Here is a 16,086-nt window from a genome sequence, read left to right on the forward strand (position 1 = left end):
TTATAAGACAAATAAATAAAGATATATATATATATATTCTTTAATTATATATGAAATGTGAAAATATGGAATTCAATAATTGGAAATGTAAGAAAGATTACATACCAACGACAAAAAAAGGGAGAAGTTGAACATTACTTTTTTTAGATAGTAATTTCATTATTAATTTATTGTTGGACTAGGAAAAATACATCTCTTCATTCCCTTACTCATTCTTTAAATCCAAAATAATACATTATTATATTGTTCAATTATTTTATGATTATATTTGTTATGCATATCTTAACATTTTAATATTATAAATTTATATAAATTATGTTAATTTATATTTATATATTACTAATGTTGTAGATATTATAGTTATGATTAAACGAAAATTCATAAATATTTTCCCCACATATAGATGTTGAACTTATTCTTGGAAAGAAAAAAATGTTTTAAGAGGTAATTTGATTAAGTGGATATAAAGAGACAAGTAAATATATGCAAAATTTTCAAATTGAAGAGAAAATTTAACACATGTTAACTCAAAGGATAAAAGTAAAATGAATACAAAATTATAGTGGATTGTTCATGAAACTCTATCAACATTTCATAACATAACTATTAAGCTACTTAACAATTATGCTCTTCTTATTATAAAAGGTTATAAAAGAATTTAGAGTATCTTTTCTTTTGTATATTATTTGAAAGAATAAAATGACATCTAAAAAGACGGGATCTAGTCTTTATCCTCATCGACTCTTCAAAATGCGAAAAAAAAAATTAAATTATGGGATATTACAATAAATATCTTTTCATCACATGACAATGAAAATTTTGAAATTAACTTATTTCTTGATAAACCAAACTTAAAAGTTATATTTTCCAACAATGAATTTGAAAGTCATAACATTATAGTTTACTGAGCAATTTTCTTTGTAAATATTATTTTTAATTTTTAAATTGTGAAGTATTACAATTTAATAGATTTATAATTATATATATATATATATATATATATATATATATATATATATATATATATATATATATATATATATATATATATATATATATATTTCACGTTCTCTATATTTTTTTAATTTGTCTATGTCGTTTTTGTGTTTGGACTTGATAGGATAAAATTGCTCGTGTTGGACGTCAGCATGTTCATGACGTGCATAACAGAGATCCTTGAGTGCAAGAAACGTGACTGAGGAACAAAGCTTGTGGAGCATGGAATCTAGCTCGTGTGCGGTTGGTGGATGGAGTTGCAAGTGTTGTTGAAGTTGGAACTTTCCCATGATGGAGTTTCAAATATATGCAGTAAAATGTGACACAAGACAATTCACAAGGATGAAGACTAATATGACCTTGACTAGGATAAGCTTTTCAAGGCTTAATCTCCATGTTTCATTACGTGTTTTGACAGTCATGGTAATATTGGTAATGAAATGAAAACATGTAAACAATGTAAAGATTAAGATGTAATGTCTCGCACTGCCACTTCCTTATGAACTACAGTTAACAATTGGTAAAAGGCTTAGAATAAATAAAAACATAACAGATTTTATGTTAATACTCAGTGCATTTTAAATATTAGAAGAAAAAAATTAGTAAGATATTGATTTTATTAAGCAGGTAAAATTAATCTTGCTCTTAGGAATAGAATTTGCGTAGTCTGGGCATGTAGAATCAGACGTGTTCTCATACGATGATCATAGAAAACAAGATCCCTTTGGCTTGCTTATTATACTTCACAGATCTAACATTGGCCTCAAACTCTAACTTTAGAGCCTATAGCTTGAGGTAACTACACTCTTCTACTTTCCATTACTCACAACCTATTGCAGAAACAAAAGGGTAAGTGGATATCACAATTAAAATTGCTGTTAGAAACGAAACATAATCATTAGAGGATGAGAGGGATAGACATCATAATAAGCATAGGCCAAGTATAGAAAATAAGTCTCTGGAAGTAAAATATTGATTGATAAAAGATGATAAAAAGAATTACACGTTACTCATTTCCAAAGCAAACGATTTTCGTATCATTGTTAGGACCATATAGAAAACTTTTTCCAGGTGATCCTTTAATATATTTCAGTATACGAACAACTGCATCCCAATGGTCTTCACATGGGGAGTTTAGGAATTGACTCACCATGCTAACTGCGAAGGAAATGTCAGGATGCATAACAGTAAGATAGTTTAATTTACCAACTAATCTTCTGTACCGTTCAGGATCTGAGAAAGGCTCCCCCTGATTTGGTAGGAGTTTGATGTTAGGATCCATAGGTGTCTCAACAGATTTAGAGTTCATTAACCTTGTTTCCTCTAAGATGTCTAACACATACTTCCTCTGAGATATGACAATACCAATGTTGGATTGTGCTACTTCAATACCCAAAAAGTACCGGAGTTTGCCAAGATCTTTGGTTTGAAAATGATGACAAAGGTGTTGTTTCATCTTAGAGATGCCAAGATAGTCGCTTCCTGTGAGAGAAATGTCATCAACATATACTATTAAGTAGATACATCCAACACTTGAGTTGCGATAAAACACTGAATGATCTGCTTCACTACGAGACATACCAAATTGTTGAACAACACAGCTGAATTTACCAAACCAGGCCCGAGGAGACTGTTTTAGGCCATATAAGGATTTGCGAAGACGACATACCAATCCAAATGACTCCCCCTGAGCAACAAAGCCAGGCAGTTGCTCCATATAAATTTCTTCATGCAAATCACCATTAAGGAAAGCATTTTTGACATCAAGTTGGTAAAGAGGCCATTGTCGAAGAGTGGCCATGGTAATGAATAGACGAACAGAGGTCATTTTTGCCACTGGAGAAAAAGTATTACCATAATCCAAACCAAAAATCTGTGTGTAGCCTTTGGCAACCAGTCGAGCTTTCAGACGATCAATTGTGTCATCAAGGCCAACCTTGATAGCATACACCCACCTGCAACCAACAACAGACTTTCCAGATGGTAATTGGACAAGCTCCCAAGTTCCACTTTTCTGTAAAGCACTTAATTCATCCAGCATGGCTTGACGCCAGCCAGGATGAGTTAAAGCATCACCTACAGACTTGGGAATTGACATAGAAGAAATGGATGAGAGACATGTGTAAAAAGATGGAGATAATCTGTGGTAACTAAGAATAGTATAATGGGGGGAAGGGTTACAGGTAGAGCGTATACCTTTACGGAGGGCAATAGGCAGGTCATACTCATTTGCTGGAGCCGGAGGAGACACAAGAGGTAGCACTGGAAGTGCGTCATGAGGGAGACGATTGCGGCGACTATAAACCTGAAGAGGTGGTGGTGAAGGATAATCCTGTGGTGAATGAGAGTCTAAAGAAGGAGGAGGCAAAATGGGTGGAGCATCACAAGGAGGATCACAGAAAATAGAAATATCAACAGTAGCAAGTGGAGGTATAGAACTATAAGACAAATTTGAAAAGTAAAAAGAAGATTCATCAAAAGTTACATCAGGAGAGATAAAATGACGATTGAGGGAAGGGGAAAAACACATATAGCCTTTTTGTGACCGTGAAAATCCTAAGAAGACACATTTGTAAGATCTAGGAGATAACTTATCAAGACCGGGACTAAAATCATGAACAAAACATGTAGACCCAAAAACTCTAAGAGGTAATGGATGTAAAGGGTCCTGAGGAAATAAGATAGAATGAGGGATTTTGTTATCTAGGACTGAAGATGACATGCAGTTTATAAGATAACATGTAGTGAGAACTGCATCACCCCAAAAACGCGAGGGTACTTGACCATGAATTAGAAGTGTACTAGTTGTTTCAATAAGGTGTCTATTCTTGCGCTCAGCCACCCCATTTTGTTGAGAGGTATAAGCACATGAGGTCTGGTGAAGAATGTCATGAGAAGCCATAAAATGTTTAAACGGTTGAGAAAGGTATTCACGACCATTATCACTGCATAAAGTTCGAATAGAAACCCCAAATTGTGTTTTTATTTCATTGAAAAATAATTGGAAAATAGGAAACAACTTAGAACGATTTTTCATTAAAAACAACCAAGTACATCTAGAATAGTCATTAATAAAGGTAACAAAATACTGAAAACCTAAAGTGGACTTAACATGACTAGGTCCCCAAATATCAAAATGAACTAATGAAAAGGGGGACGACTCTCATTGTGAGACACTACGAGGAAAGGAACTACTAGTATGCTTTCCTAATTAACAAGACTCACACGACAAACTTGATAATTTCGACAACCTCGGAACAAGTTGCTGCAGTTTGGCAAGACTAGGATGACCTAACTGAGCATGAAGAAAGGATGGTGACTCCATGATTACGCCAACATGTGGAGAAGGGCGGAGATGATATAAGTCATGAGACTCACATCCTGTGTCAATCATGTGTTTCGAACTCTGGTCCTGCAACCAAACAGAATCTTTGGTAAATGAAATAACACAATTAAGGACACGAGTTAGACGACTTATGGACAATAAGTTGAAGGGAGACCTAGGGACATAAGTACATGATCAATGGATATGGACGGAAAAATATGAATAGTACCAACACCATGAGATGAGACTCTAGACCCATTAGCCATTATTACCGAAGGTAAATTATCCAAACATGATAAGGAAGAAAACAAGGACTTGTTACCAGTGATATGATCGGTGGCGCCTAAGTCAAGGACCCAAGGTCCGAGGGAGTGAAAGTGAGTCAGACCAACAAAAGTGAGTCAAACCATATTAGAAGTGAACTTTTTAAGCCTAACCCAACCTCACAAACCGGCTTATAAGATGAGGTTTGCACCTCACTAATATATTATAAATTGGTCTTATCTCTAGTCAATGTGGGACTTCCAACACACCCCCTTCATGCTGATGTATAGACATGTCGTAAGTGATAGTAGAAATTAATGGATGGTCCAATAGCGGCCCGACAACGGGTGGAATAGAAATGCCCAAGAAACAAGAAATATCGCTAGGATAGGCTTCAACTATGGCTCTGATACCACGTGAGAAATAGAAAAGATTAGGAGAAATCTCCCTGATGTATTTTGCATACACAGGGTAGTTTATTTATAATGTAAAATATGGGTCAAGGCCCTTAATACAGAATGGGCTGAGCCCAATTAACATAAACACACATCTTAACATCTAACACTATCTCCATGTAATTGACTCTCAATCCCAAGCTTTCTCAGTGGTTCCTTTCCCAGTTTTCAGGTTCTTCTTACTCTGCTAATGCTTCCCTTAACAGCAAAAACATTCCAAATTTAGCATACAGAATATCTTCGTTACTACATAATACAACTTCTTCTGCATTTAACATCACCAACAGTTATCTAACTAACACAGATTTGAAGTATATGCTTATCATGCTTTATGATTTCTTTATAAATACCTAAATATGTATCTTGGACTTATCGTATCTTACATTTAGCATGCTACATCTATGCAGCATATCTTCTGGATCTGTCACTATCTCATCATCTGAATTGGCGGTGTAAGTGTACGAAGGTGGGAGGGAAGTGAGTTGTGGTGATTCAGGGAGTGCTTTCACACTTGTGAAACTTTTTCTGTTATTGGATTGTACTTGGCCAACCTCAGAAGATGTTGTAGCCATTATAGAAGCTAAATCAGTGAAAATGAGCAGAGAGTTGGCACTTCAAGTTGAAGGAGATAGGGTTAAACTCTTATATTACTCGGTTCATAGCTATCTGAAACGTGTCAAATGTTAAGTTAGCCACCATTCATGTCAGCTAGAATCTCATCATGGATAGCTGAAATTCAGAGATTTTCTTGATGTAGTTCGTGACAAAAATTCCAATCAAGATATGTTGGATTGCAGAGGAAACAAACCAATTGCGTCAGCCGCTGGGACTGAAAGAGGTTATTGGATACATCTTAATCTGCAGCTTTATGGCACCAATAGAAAAAGATTTCAACCAAATAAGTTTAACCAACGCAAAGAGGAATAAAAAATAGCAAAAATATTACAATCCTCAAATTTCCCAACAGAAGCCTGTTAGTTAAACATAAGGTGATCCAATAAACAAAGGCATACTAAGATACCCCTATAAGATTTTAGTCTAAAACCAAATTTCATCTAGGAGATCCTAGAAGAATCCTAGTCCCAATTCAACCAAAACCAGAGGATACAATGTCTTATATAGCAAGAAGAATTAAATACTACATGTTGACAACGTATGAGAATAGAAACACTATCAAAGTTGTCTAAATAATCCTACCCATAATCAGGATTTCAATTTTATGAAAAATCTAGATATTTTTAAAGTTATGTTGTTGTATGGAAGACCCAGAAGCTCCTTAATATGCATGACTTACCTTCTAACCCTCGAGGATCTCCATAAGGTAGTATGCACTTTTGGCTGGATATATATGCTTCTAAAGTGACTTACGGTATATATTTGCAAATCACTTCCCAAAAGAGAAAAATTGACCAAGACAGAAGTAACTTAGATTAGTACTTGTCAAAAACTAGATGCACACTGAAGTTAATATGTCAATAGATTTAATTTGCAGGTTCAAACACTGACAGCAGAAGAGTTTCACCTTATCAGGTATAGTTGCTCCCAAAAACCCTTTTCTACCCCTCACTTGCATAAGAATAGAATGAATGAACAGAAGATTGGAGATCCAATCTCTGAGAAAGATTGCACAGATTTTATGTTTGATAGAAGCATCTCAACATTATGAAATAAAATAAAAAATTGTGTAAGCGAACAGTTAAGGAAATTGTGTGATCATGTTGAGGGTATAATTGAACAAATATATATTAAGATGGAGATCCAACTATTTTTAATTTTATTGATGTGTATAGGATATCAATCCATAATAACAAGACAACTTTTGATGCCATGTAACCAAAACAGCAAACATAAAGTGGTTCCTCACAATGTTCTTATCCAACAGACAAGAAACATTACAATGGAGAACCCCATCCGCCGCCACCAGGAGTCAAAATTTGAAGAACTTCACCTGGAAGCACCTCAACTGTATTCTTACCACCAAGATAAATCTTTCGTTTATCTTTCTTTATAAGGTAGTTAGCTCCACGAGCACCATCTTTCCCTCCCTTGAGCCCTCTTGGTGCATGGACACGCCTCTCAGAAAGAATGCTAACAATAACTGGGCGCCTAAACTCTATTTCTCTAAGTAGACCATCGCCACCTTTATGAAACCCATCTCCACCACTGTTTTCTCTAAGTCCAAACTTGTGCAGAATCACTGGATATCTTTGCTCAAATATCTCAGGATCAGTCATTCTTGTATTTGTCATGTGGCACTGTACCCCACTGGTCCCATCCCAAGTAGGACCAGCTCCACTTCCACCTCCAATGGTTTCATAGTAACCAAAGGTATCATCTCCAAATGTAAAATTATTCATACATCCCTGTGAACAAGCAGAGGCTTGAAATGCAGTGAATATAACGTCAGTTATCCTCTGTGATGTAAGGACATTACCCCCTACTACAGCAGCAGTATCACTAGGAGAGAGAAATGAGCCCTCTGGGATAAGAATCTTCACTGGAGCCAAGCAACCTTGATTGAGAGGAATATCAACATTCACTAAACAGCGAACACAGTATATGACAGCTGCAGCTGTTACAGCTTCTGGCGCATTCCAGTTACCATAAACTTCAGCACTTGTCCCAGCAAAATCAAAAACTGCTTCTCCTTTATTAGAGTCAATACTCAGTTTCAAATGAATAATGGATCCATCATCCATGTAGTCCTCTTCTTCAATAGTCGCAAATTCATTTGACTTGGATGAAATGCTATGACCAACAGATTTCAACATCTCTCTTACCGCTGCTTCTGCATTCACCTGTACGTAATTCATGTAAGCCTGAACAGTTTCCAGACCATACTGCACAATGAGCTCTTGAACTAGAGTAATTCCTCTTTGATTTGCTGCTACCTGTGCTCGAAGATCTGATAAGTTATCTTGAATTCTGCGAGATCCTGGAATCTTATTTCCCTGACCATCAGAACTTGGAAACTGCAGAAGTTTAATGATCCCCTCTTCTTGAAAGACGCCCTTTTCCACAAGCTTAAATGCCTTAATGGCCGCTCCTTCCTCTAATATGGACTTTGAAAATGGAGGCATGCTTCCAGGAGTAGTACCCCCAACCTCTGCATGATGCCCTCTATTTGCCACAAAAAATACCACGTTCCCATTGAAGAAAACAGGTGTAATAACAGTTATATCAGGAAGATGGCTACCTCCGGCTGATGGATGGTTAGTAACCAAAACATCTCCTTCACTTAGATTCTCACCCCAGTAACTGAGCTGCCACCGAACTGTACTAGACATAGCACCTAGATGGACAGGAACATGAGGCGCATTTGCAACTAGGCCCCCACTAGGGTCAAAAAGAGCACAGGAAAAATCAAGTCGTTCTTTGATATTTGTTGAAATGGAAGTTCTTTGTAGTGTCCTTCCCATCTGCTCAGCTATACCCATAAATCTGTGATTGAAGATGGAGAGCTGTACAACATCCGCAACTTTATCTGATATTTTAATACTGGTCAAAGGAGATTCTATTTCAATCCTGATGTTTCCATATTTGGTTATGGTTGCTCTACAGTTGGGCTCTACAATCACAGTACTATTGCCATTCATGATGATTGCTGGGCCAGACATCATGTGCCCATAACCCAACTTATCAAGCTTATAGAGAGGTGTTTCCTGCCAACCATTCCCAAAGTAAACCTTATAGTAGCCTTCGACTATAGGACTGCCAGATGCAGGCTCTATAGCCTGGGGCCTCAATATATTGGTAACTCCTATACCACGAACTCTAACATCACATATCACAATGTTTCTGTTCTGGAGTTTAAAACCGTACTCCTGCTGAAACAATCCCACAAACTCAGTGGCATAATCATATAATTGTCCATCTTCAGCTATTTGTCTTTTGACCATGATGGCAGTGTCTGTACCTTCATATCTCAAGTTTAAGTACGTCTCTGTTGAAATATTTTCCTCTTTAAATGCTTGATTTTGCAACTTCTGTTTTACCTGTCTTAGTAAAACAGCTTCTCGTTGTGAGACCTCAATAATAGATTCAGCTCCATATACTGCAGAATAAGGCTCCTGTGCCTCTTCTACAACATTTGCCAATCCCATTCCATATGCACTTAAGATCCCACACAATTTGTGAATAAGCACTTCTTTCATACCTAATGACCTTGCAATAGCACAAGCATGCTGAGGTCCAGCACCTCCAAAGCATGCAAGTGAATGGTTCTTTGTCTCATGTCCCTTCATTTCAGTCAACTGCCTTATTGGACGACACATTGTCTCATTGGCAACATCCACAAACCCAAGTGCAATGTCTTCTACCGACATGTCTTTTGAAGATGGATCCTGTTTTCTTCGATGAGCATTAATTTGTCTAGCAAGCTCCTCAAATTTTCCCTTGCTGGACTCGATGTCAAGAGGCTGATCTTCATTTGGCCCAAATATAAAAGGGAAATAATCAGGAATAACATATCCCAGAATTAGGTTGGCATCAGTAATTGCCAACTCTCCACCTTTCCGATAACATACAGGACCAGGGTGTGCTCCAACCGATTCGGGTCCAACTTGAAAGGCACCAAATTGGAACTTCAACTTTGAACCACCGCCAGCAGCTACAGTGTTTATATCCAGCTGAGGTGCTTGAATGATGGCACCAGCAATTTGGGTTTCTAGCACTTGCTCATAGCTACCCGCATATCGACTCACATCTGTAGATGTTCCTCCCATATCAAACCCAATTAATGGCTTATCCGTTTCAAGCCCAAAAAGAGTTTGTGAGTAACCAACAACTCCTCCTGCAGGGCCAGACAAAATTGCTTTGTGCCCTGAGAAGGAACTCTCAGGAGCAAGTCCTCCATCTGATTGCATAAATAAAACATTCAACTTTCCAATTCCCTCATCAAATTTGGAGATGAATCCTGACAGATATTCTTTAATAACTGGGGTCAGATAAGCATCTACACTAGCTGTTAGACCACGAGGAACAGCACGAACCATGGGACTCAAAGCAGATGATATAGAAACATGTCTGAATCCCAGACTCAAAGCTAACTTCTCAACCTGTTGTTCATGTTGTGGATAAGTGTATGAATGCATTAGAACAACAGCCAAACAGCTAATTCCTTTCTCCAATAACCTTTTCAGTATAGGCTTCAGCACTTCTTCATTAAGAGGCTTCACAATCCTGACAAGCTCACCTGAAATTCCTTTAACCAGTAATGAAGAAGCACCCTGATTTTCTTCTTCTTCCTCAGACTGAACAAGCTGAACTCTCTCTTCAACCTCTACAACTTCCTCATAGAGATTTGAAGGCTTTGACACGGTCAAATCAAATATGCTGGGGCGAGCCTGGTTCCCAATCTGAAGCAAATCACGAAAGCCTTGAGTCACACACACAGCAATCCTTTCTCCCTTACGCTCCAAAAGTGCATTTGTTGCTACAGTTGTACCCATCCTTATCCACTCAATCTTGTCAGTGGGTATCTTGGAGTTGCGTGGAATTTTCTCACCAACGAATTCTTCGAGGATCCTCCTTATCCCTTCCACCGGTGCATCATCATAGTTCAGAGGGTCAACTGACAGAAGCTTCAAAACTTGGCCATCAGACCGACCCGGGATTTCTGCATACACATCAGTAAATGTGCCCCCTCTGTCTATACAAAACCTCAACTTCCCTTCAGTAACACTCCCCATCCTATTGGAAGACAATTATAAGCCCCTGCAAAGTCAAATGGATTGAAATCCAATCACCATAGTATCTATTAAATAACATAAATTACGTATAATATACCCACCAAAGAATTACATTTTCCTATAAAGTTTAGAAACATCAGATATTCACTTTCCTTGAAACTGCATGAATCCACCAAACAATATCAGAAAAATCATTGGCTAATTTGGTATTTTTTTTTCTGTAATGTCGTGTTAATAAATGAACTTATACAAGCCCAGTTTAGCATTTAGCCATCTAATTGACTCGTCCATTAATTTAGAAAATGAAGTCAGTTTATGCAACCACCAGGTTTACTAATCCTATTACAGAAAATGAAATTTAAAAAGGATAAGCATGGACGCAAAATGCAACCTCTGTCACAGAGAATGCTACACACAGTGCACAATAACACAATTCATATAGACACACAGGACAATAACACAATCAGAAAATCAGTAGAACCGAAATCAATCAGAACAATCAGAAAACAAAATCAGGGAAATCAGGGCAAAATCAAGGGATTGCACAGCGAACCTGTTCGTGGTGGCTTCGCTACTGTCAGAACCGCCGCTGCTGTGGGAACCGGCGCCGCTCTCCCTCGCGTCGCGTGGTGCGTGGTGTCGCGCGCCTCCTCTCTCAGTCTCGCGTGGTGATGGTCTGTTTCTGTGCGGTGGTGGACAGTGCTCACGGTTTCAGTGCGATGGTGGTGGCTCGCAAGCGTTTCGTCGTGGGCCCCAAAACCCTGTATGACGACTGTGTGTACCCAAATTAGCACGTAGGACAGAGAAAAAAACAGCCAATCAAATAGACAAGTAAATGTCTGGACTCGTCGGATGGAAATGGATAACTGGGAAATGTTAAATAAATAAATATACTAAAATAAATAATTGTGATTGAATTTGAAGTTAAAATTTTATAAATATTTTATTCACAATTTTTATTTTAATAATTATAAATTTTTAAGTATATTTTAAATTTTAAATTTTATTTTTAATATGATATTATTTTGTTAGAATTTAATAATAATTTGCCATTATACTTTACAGGTACACTTGCTCATCACTCGACGACCTATTTCATTCATTCACACAAAAACCTTCAAACCCTCACCTTGTTGAGAGTCAGAAACTATCTTTATAAATTATTTTATGAAATATAGAAAAATGTTCCCCTGATCTCTCATTCGCTTTGGCCTGGGCCTGCTTTCTATCAGTATGCAATGAAGAATGTGAGACAAGACAATTCACGAGGATGAAGACTGATATGAACTTCATTAGGATAAGCTTTTCAAGGCTTAATTTCCATGTTTCATTACGTGTTTTGATAGTCATAGTAATCCTCTGCATTTTAAATATAAAAAGAAAAAACTAGTAAGATTTTTATTTTATTCAGCAGGTAAAATTAATCTTGCTCTTAGGAATATAGAATTTGCGTAGTCTGGGCATGTAGAATCAGATGTGTTCTCATAAGATGATCATAGAAAACCAGATCCCTTTGGCTTGCTTATTATACTTTACAGAACACTGGCTTCAAACTCTAACTTTAGAGCTAATAGCTTGAGGTAACTCTATATGATTCAAATTCAGATTTTAACATTGTCTAGCACAGATTTCCCATTAAGCCGGTTGCTGCTCTGAAGTTGCAAATAGTCTCTATGTTTCATCCCAATGTAAGCTGCAGGATTGTTTTGACTGTCTAGCAGCTCTTTAGCCGGTTCCACCACAGTGTCCAAGGATGGTGCAATTACTACTGCTAAAGAAATTCTTGTAGCTTTGTTGCTCACTACTGCTCGATGCACTACACTCTTGTACTTTCCATTACTCAGAACCTATTGCAGAAACAAAAGGGTAAGAGGATATCACAATTAAAATTGCCGTTAGAAAATAAACAAAATCATTAGAGGATGAGAGGGAGAGATATCACAAGCATAAGTCAAGTAGAGAAAATAAGTCTCTGTAAGTAAAATATTGATTGATAAAAGATGATAAAAAGAACTACACATTTCTCATATTTGCAGATCTCATAGGGCTAACCATATGTACAAACTTCTTAACCAAGTAACAAATCAAGTAATCTAATATAACACAACTTTAACTAGCATTTGTTCTTGTGTACCTCTAGATGATCGGACACAAAGACTAGCAAGCAGTTTGAAGTGGAACTGACGTTGATCCACTTGCCATTGCGAAGCAGTTGAAGGCCACTAACCCCGTTCTGCATGAGCAGGTTCAAAAGGCCATGATCAGAATGGGGGGGTATTCCCATTGCAAGCTCAGGTTGTGGACAAGGTGGATACAGATTTGCAGCTACCATTTGCAAACCAGAATCTAGGTTCATTCTATGCTCCATGTAATTAACTCCCAATCCCAAGCTTTCTGATATTCCTCTCAGTAGTTCCTTTCCCAGTTTCCAGGTTCTTCTACTGTACTCTGCTAATGCTTCCCTTCACAGCAAAAACATTCCAAATTTTGCATACAGAATATCTTAGTCACTACTTACTACACATTCTTCTGCATTTAACATCACCAACAGTAATCTAACTAACACATATTTGAAGGATATGCTTATCATGCTTTATGATTTCTTTATAAATACTTAAACATGTATCTTACACTTGTCGTATCTAACATATCTTTAGCATGCAAAATATATGTAACAGCCTATGTTGTTAAGAGTTAGTTCTTAAAGTTAAGAACCTTTCAAGTTATAAGTAACTGTCATCAAAGAGGCTCTTAAGAGTTGAGAGAAAAGGTGGAAGAGAGTGAGGTAGAACCTGAACCCAGGTGGTTTCATAGGAGAGTGAAATTCTGGGTGCACCACGATTTTAAGGAAATCCCTCCAGAACAAGACTTTGTCCATTGAAACATTGGAGCTGGTGCCATACCTTATAGGGTCCATGACATCCTTACCTGCATACTCTTGCTTCTCCTCCTCTCTAAGATTGAAAAAAGCAAAAACTTCATCAACCATTTTCTCCATGATGCTCTTCGACACAAAGTAATTGGTGAGCATGAAGAACCCCCACTCCTCACAAGCCTTGCCTAAGTCCTCGATGGTTTTGGCCCGTTGATCAGGTGTGCCAGCGACCAAGAGAGAATAATCAATGACAGGAATTGGATCATCTTCTTCTGGGTCTGTCACTATCTCATGCTCATCATCTGAATTTGTGGTGTAAGTGTATGAAGGAGGTAGGGAAGTGAGTTGTGGTGATTCAGTGAGTGCTTTCACGCTTGTGAAACTTTTTCTGTTATTGGATTGTACTTGGCCAACCTCAGAAGCTGTTGTAGCCATTATAGAAGTTAAATAAATGAAAATGAAGAGAAAGTTGGATAGTGACCAAATATGAGTAGGTCTTGGCATTCAAGTTGATGGAAATGGGGTTGAGTTCTTATCATTACTCGGTTCATAGCTATCTGATACGTGTCAAGCATTAAGTTAGCCACCATTCATGTGTTCATTTGTCGTTTCGTGACTATCGCATATGTCACAAATTAGACTTTGGAAGAGGTTTGATAAAAAGGGGAACTGGGTTGCCTATTTTCTTCCTTGAATAAGGTTGTCTGTTTTCTTCCTATTTATTTATTAGGTTAGGTTACCAATGAATTTGACATTTATAACAAGGACTTTATCAATTAAAATAAAGATTTAATTATTGATGATTCAAAAGAAAAAATAATTAAATTATTTAAAACAAAAACTAATTAAAATCTAACGTAATTCATATTAAACATTCATAATCTTATAAATTTTGAAAAAGAAACAATTAGTTCTATATAACATAATTTTTTTATTTTGTTTGGATAATATTCAGATAGGTTTCAACTTTACATAGATTATGTTTCTATTCGTTACCACATTGTATTGTTATTTTTTGTACTCCTGAATTGATTTTGTCAATCTTAATTTTTGTAACTAAAGTATAACATAACACTCTAATAAATAAGTATAAAATAATTCAAATATTACCAATCTAAATAATATTATATTTAAATATTTAATATTATACACAATATACTACTATGTTACGAAAATGTTGTTAAATATGAATTTTGAAATAAATGTTAATTTCTTGATCTCAAAATTAAAGTAATGTAAATATCACTTAATTGTTGGGTAGGTATGTGTGAAGCATGGAAGATATTAAAATAAAAAGTATTATATCTTGATATATTTTAATTTGAATAATGGTTCTAATAGAAAAAATGAATTCCAATTTCCGAGTTAATTCGGTTCATTAAAGATTTGAATTAGGTTGGGTTGGAGAAAGAATATTTTTTTTTAAATATGAGTCAAACTTGTTTAATCTATGTGTTAAACAAGTTAGAGTTGATTTGTTTGATTTGTAATTCACCAAACAATAATTTTTATTATTTTTTTATTATTTTTCATAATTTTTTATTATAATTATTTATGTAAATTGATAATTTGTTATTCTTAAAAATTATAATATTATTTAATTCATATTTTTTATATTATAATTAATATATAAATAAATTAAAAGAGTGAAATATTATTAAATGAGTTAATTTACTATGATAAATGAAGTCAGATTACACAACTTTTTATTCATTAAAATAAAAAAGTTAATTCATTTTTATATCAATTCATGAATCAATTCGTAATCCAACTATCTGTTTTGACACATGATCTATACACCTTAAATTTAGAATTAGATATCGACTTTTTTTATATAAAATGAAAAGAATTGAGACTGGTAAACGAAGTAAATAACGTAATAAAGAAAATAAAGCAGAGAATGAATAGAAGGAAGATGGTAAATAAAAGGGGTATATCTTGGGTATTTTTCTTATAATTAATTTATAGAAAAAGTAAGCCATAAATAAATAAATGTATAAGAAAAATGTTTTTTATACTAGAACTACTCAATATGTAATTTCTCAATCCTCGGACTATTTCTCTATTGTGTAGAATACAATTGATAAATTGCTGCATCTGACTTCATCTAACCTGATTGGATATATATATATATTAACATTTTTTAAAAATAACATTAATTTTATTTTTTTGAAAATAGAATTATTGTATAAAACATGCCAATATAGTAAATAAAATAGTTAAAACTAAATTGATTAGATCGATTAAAAATAATGTAGTACAATTTAATTGTTTTGGGCGGATTAAAACTATTTCTATTGTTTTTTTGAGTCTGCCTAAGAAATTTATTGGCAGTGAAAAACATTACTAGTCCTCAAACACTGAAATATGCATAACCTAATTTCTTAAATGGGTTTAGATTCCTGGTTGTACCATATATAGCAAAGAACAAGAGGGACATTCTTTGTTATCTGGTGTCATGGCTTTATTACATGACCAATT

The 16,086-nt window shown here is 35.6% G+C and overlaps 2 protein-coding genes across 9 annotated transcripts; both read right to left on the reverse strand.

The window, feature by feature from the left end:
• Positions 1–5,018: 5,018 nt before the first annotated feature.
• On the reverse strand, positions 5,019–12,058 carry LOC108322212 (5-oxoprolinase 1). 8 transcript variants are annotated; one of them, XM_052872032.1, is made up of 4 exons: positions 11,284–12,058; positions 6,335–10,755; positions 5,849–5,898; positions 5,019–5,706 (listed from the first exon to the last, which is right to left on the reverse strand). In XM_052872032.1, exon 2 carries the CDS (start codon positions 10,728–10,730, stop codon positions 6,933–6,935), a length of 3,798 nt encoding a protein of 1,265 aa, XP_052727992.1. In that variant the 5' UTR covers positions 10,731–10,755; positions 11,284–12,058; the 3' UTR covers positions 5,019–5,706; positions 5,849–5,898; positions 6,335–6,932. The 8 variants fall into 8 exon arrangements, with proteins under 8 accessions (XP_052727992.1, XP_052727990.1, XP_052727994.1 ...); XM_052872030.1 differs by having other exon boundaries at positions 5,849–5,904; XM_052872034.1 differs by having other exon boundaries at positions 5,019–5,233; positions 5,424–5,904.
• A 137-nt stretch (positions 12,059–12,195) lies between these two features.
• On the reverse strand, positions 12,196–14,118 carry LOC108322204 (2-oxoglutarate-dependent dioxygenase 19). Its single transcript, XM_017554225.2, has 3 exons — positions 13,523–14,118; positions 12,865–13,192; positions 12,196–12,577 (listed from the first exon to the last, which is right to left on the reverse strand). The coding sequence occupies exons 1-3, from the start codon at positions 14,107–14,109 to the stop codon at positions 12,332–12,334; spliced, it is 1,161 nt and encodes a 386-aa protein (XP_017409714.2). The 5' UTR covers positions 14,110–14,118; the 3' UTR covers positions 12,196–12,331.
• Between the last annotated feature and the right edge of the window lie 1,968 nt (positions 14,119–16,086).

Source organism: Vigna angularis, chromosome 1 (genome assembly GCF_016808095.1).
Source record: "Vigna angularis cultivar LongXiaoDou No.4 chromosome 1, ASM1680809v1, whole genome shotgun sequence".
NCBI classification, from domain to species: Eukaryota; Viridiplantae; Streptophyta; class Magnoliopsida; order Fabales; family Fabaceae; genus Vigna; species Vigna angularis.

Bases quoted from the DNA above. Each gene is read 5' to 3' on its own strand.
- LOC108322212 (XM_052872031.1), bottom strand. From the start codon at position 10,730: ATGGGGAGTGTTACTGAAGGGAAGTTGAGGTTTTGTATAGACAGAGGG.
- LOC108322204 (XM_017554225.2), bottom strand. From the start codon at position 14,109: ATGCCAAGACCTACTCATATTTGGTCACTATCCAACTTTCTCTTCATT. The intron at 13,193-13,522 runs GTTCTACCTCAC...TTTGCTGTGAAG, and splicing joins ATGAAACCACCTGGGTTCAG to GGAAGCATTAGCAGAGTACA. The intron at 12,578-12,864 runs GTACACAAGAAC...TTTCTGCAATAG, and splicing joins TTGTGTCCGATCATCTAGAG to GTTCTGAGTAATGGAAAGTA.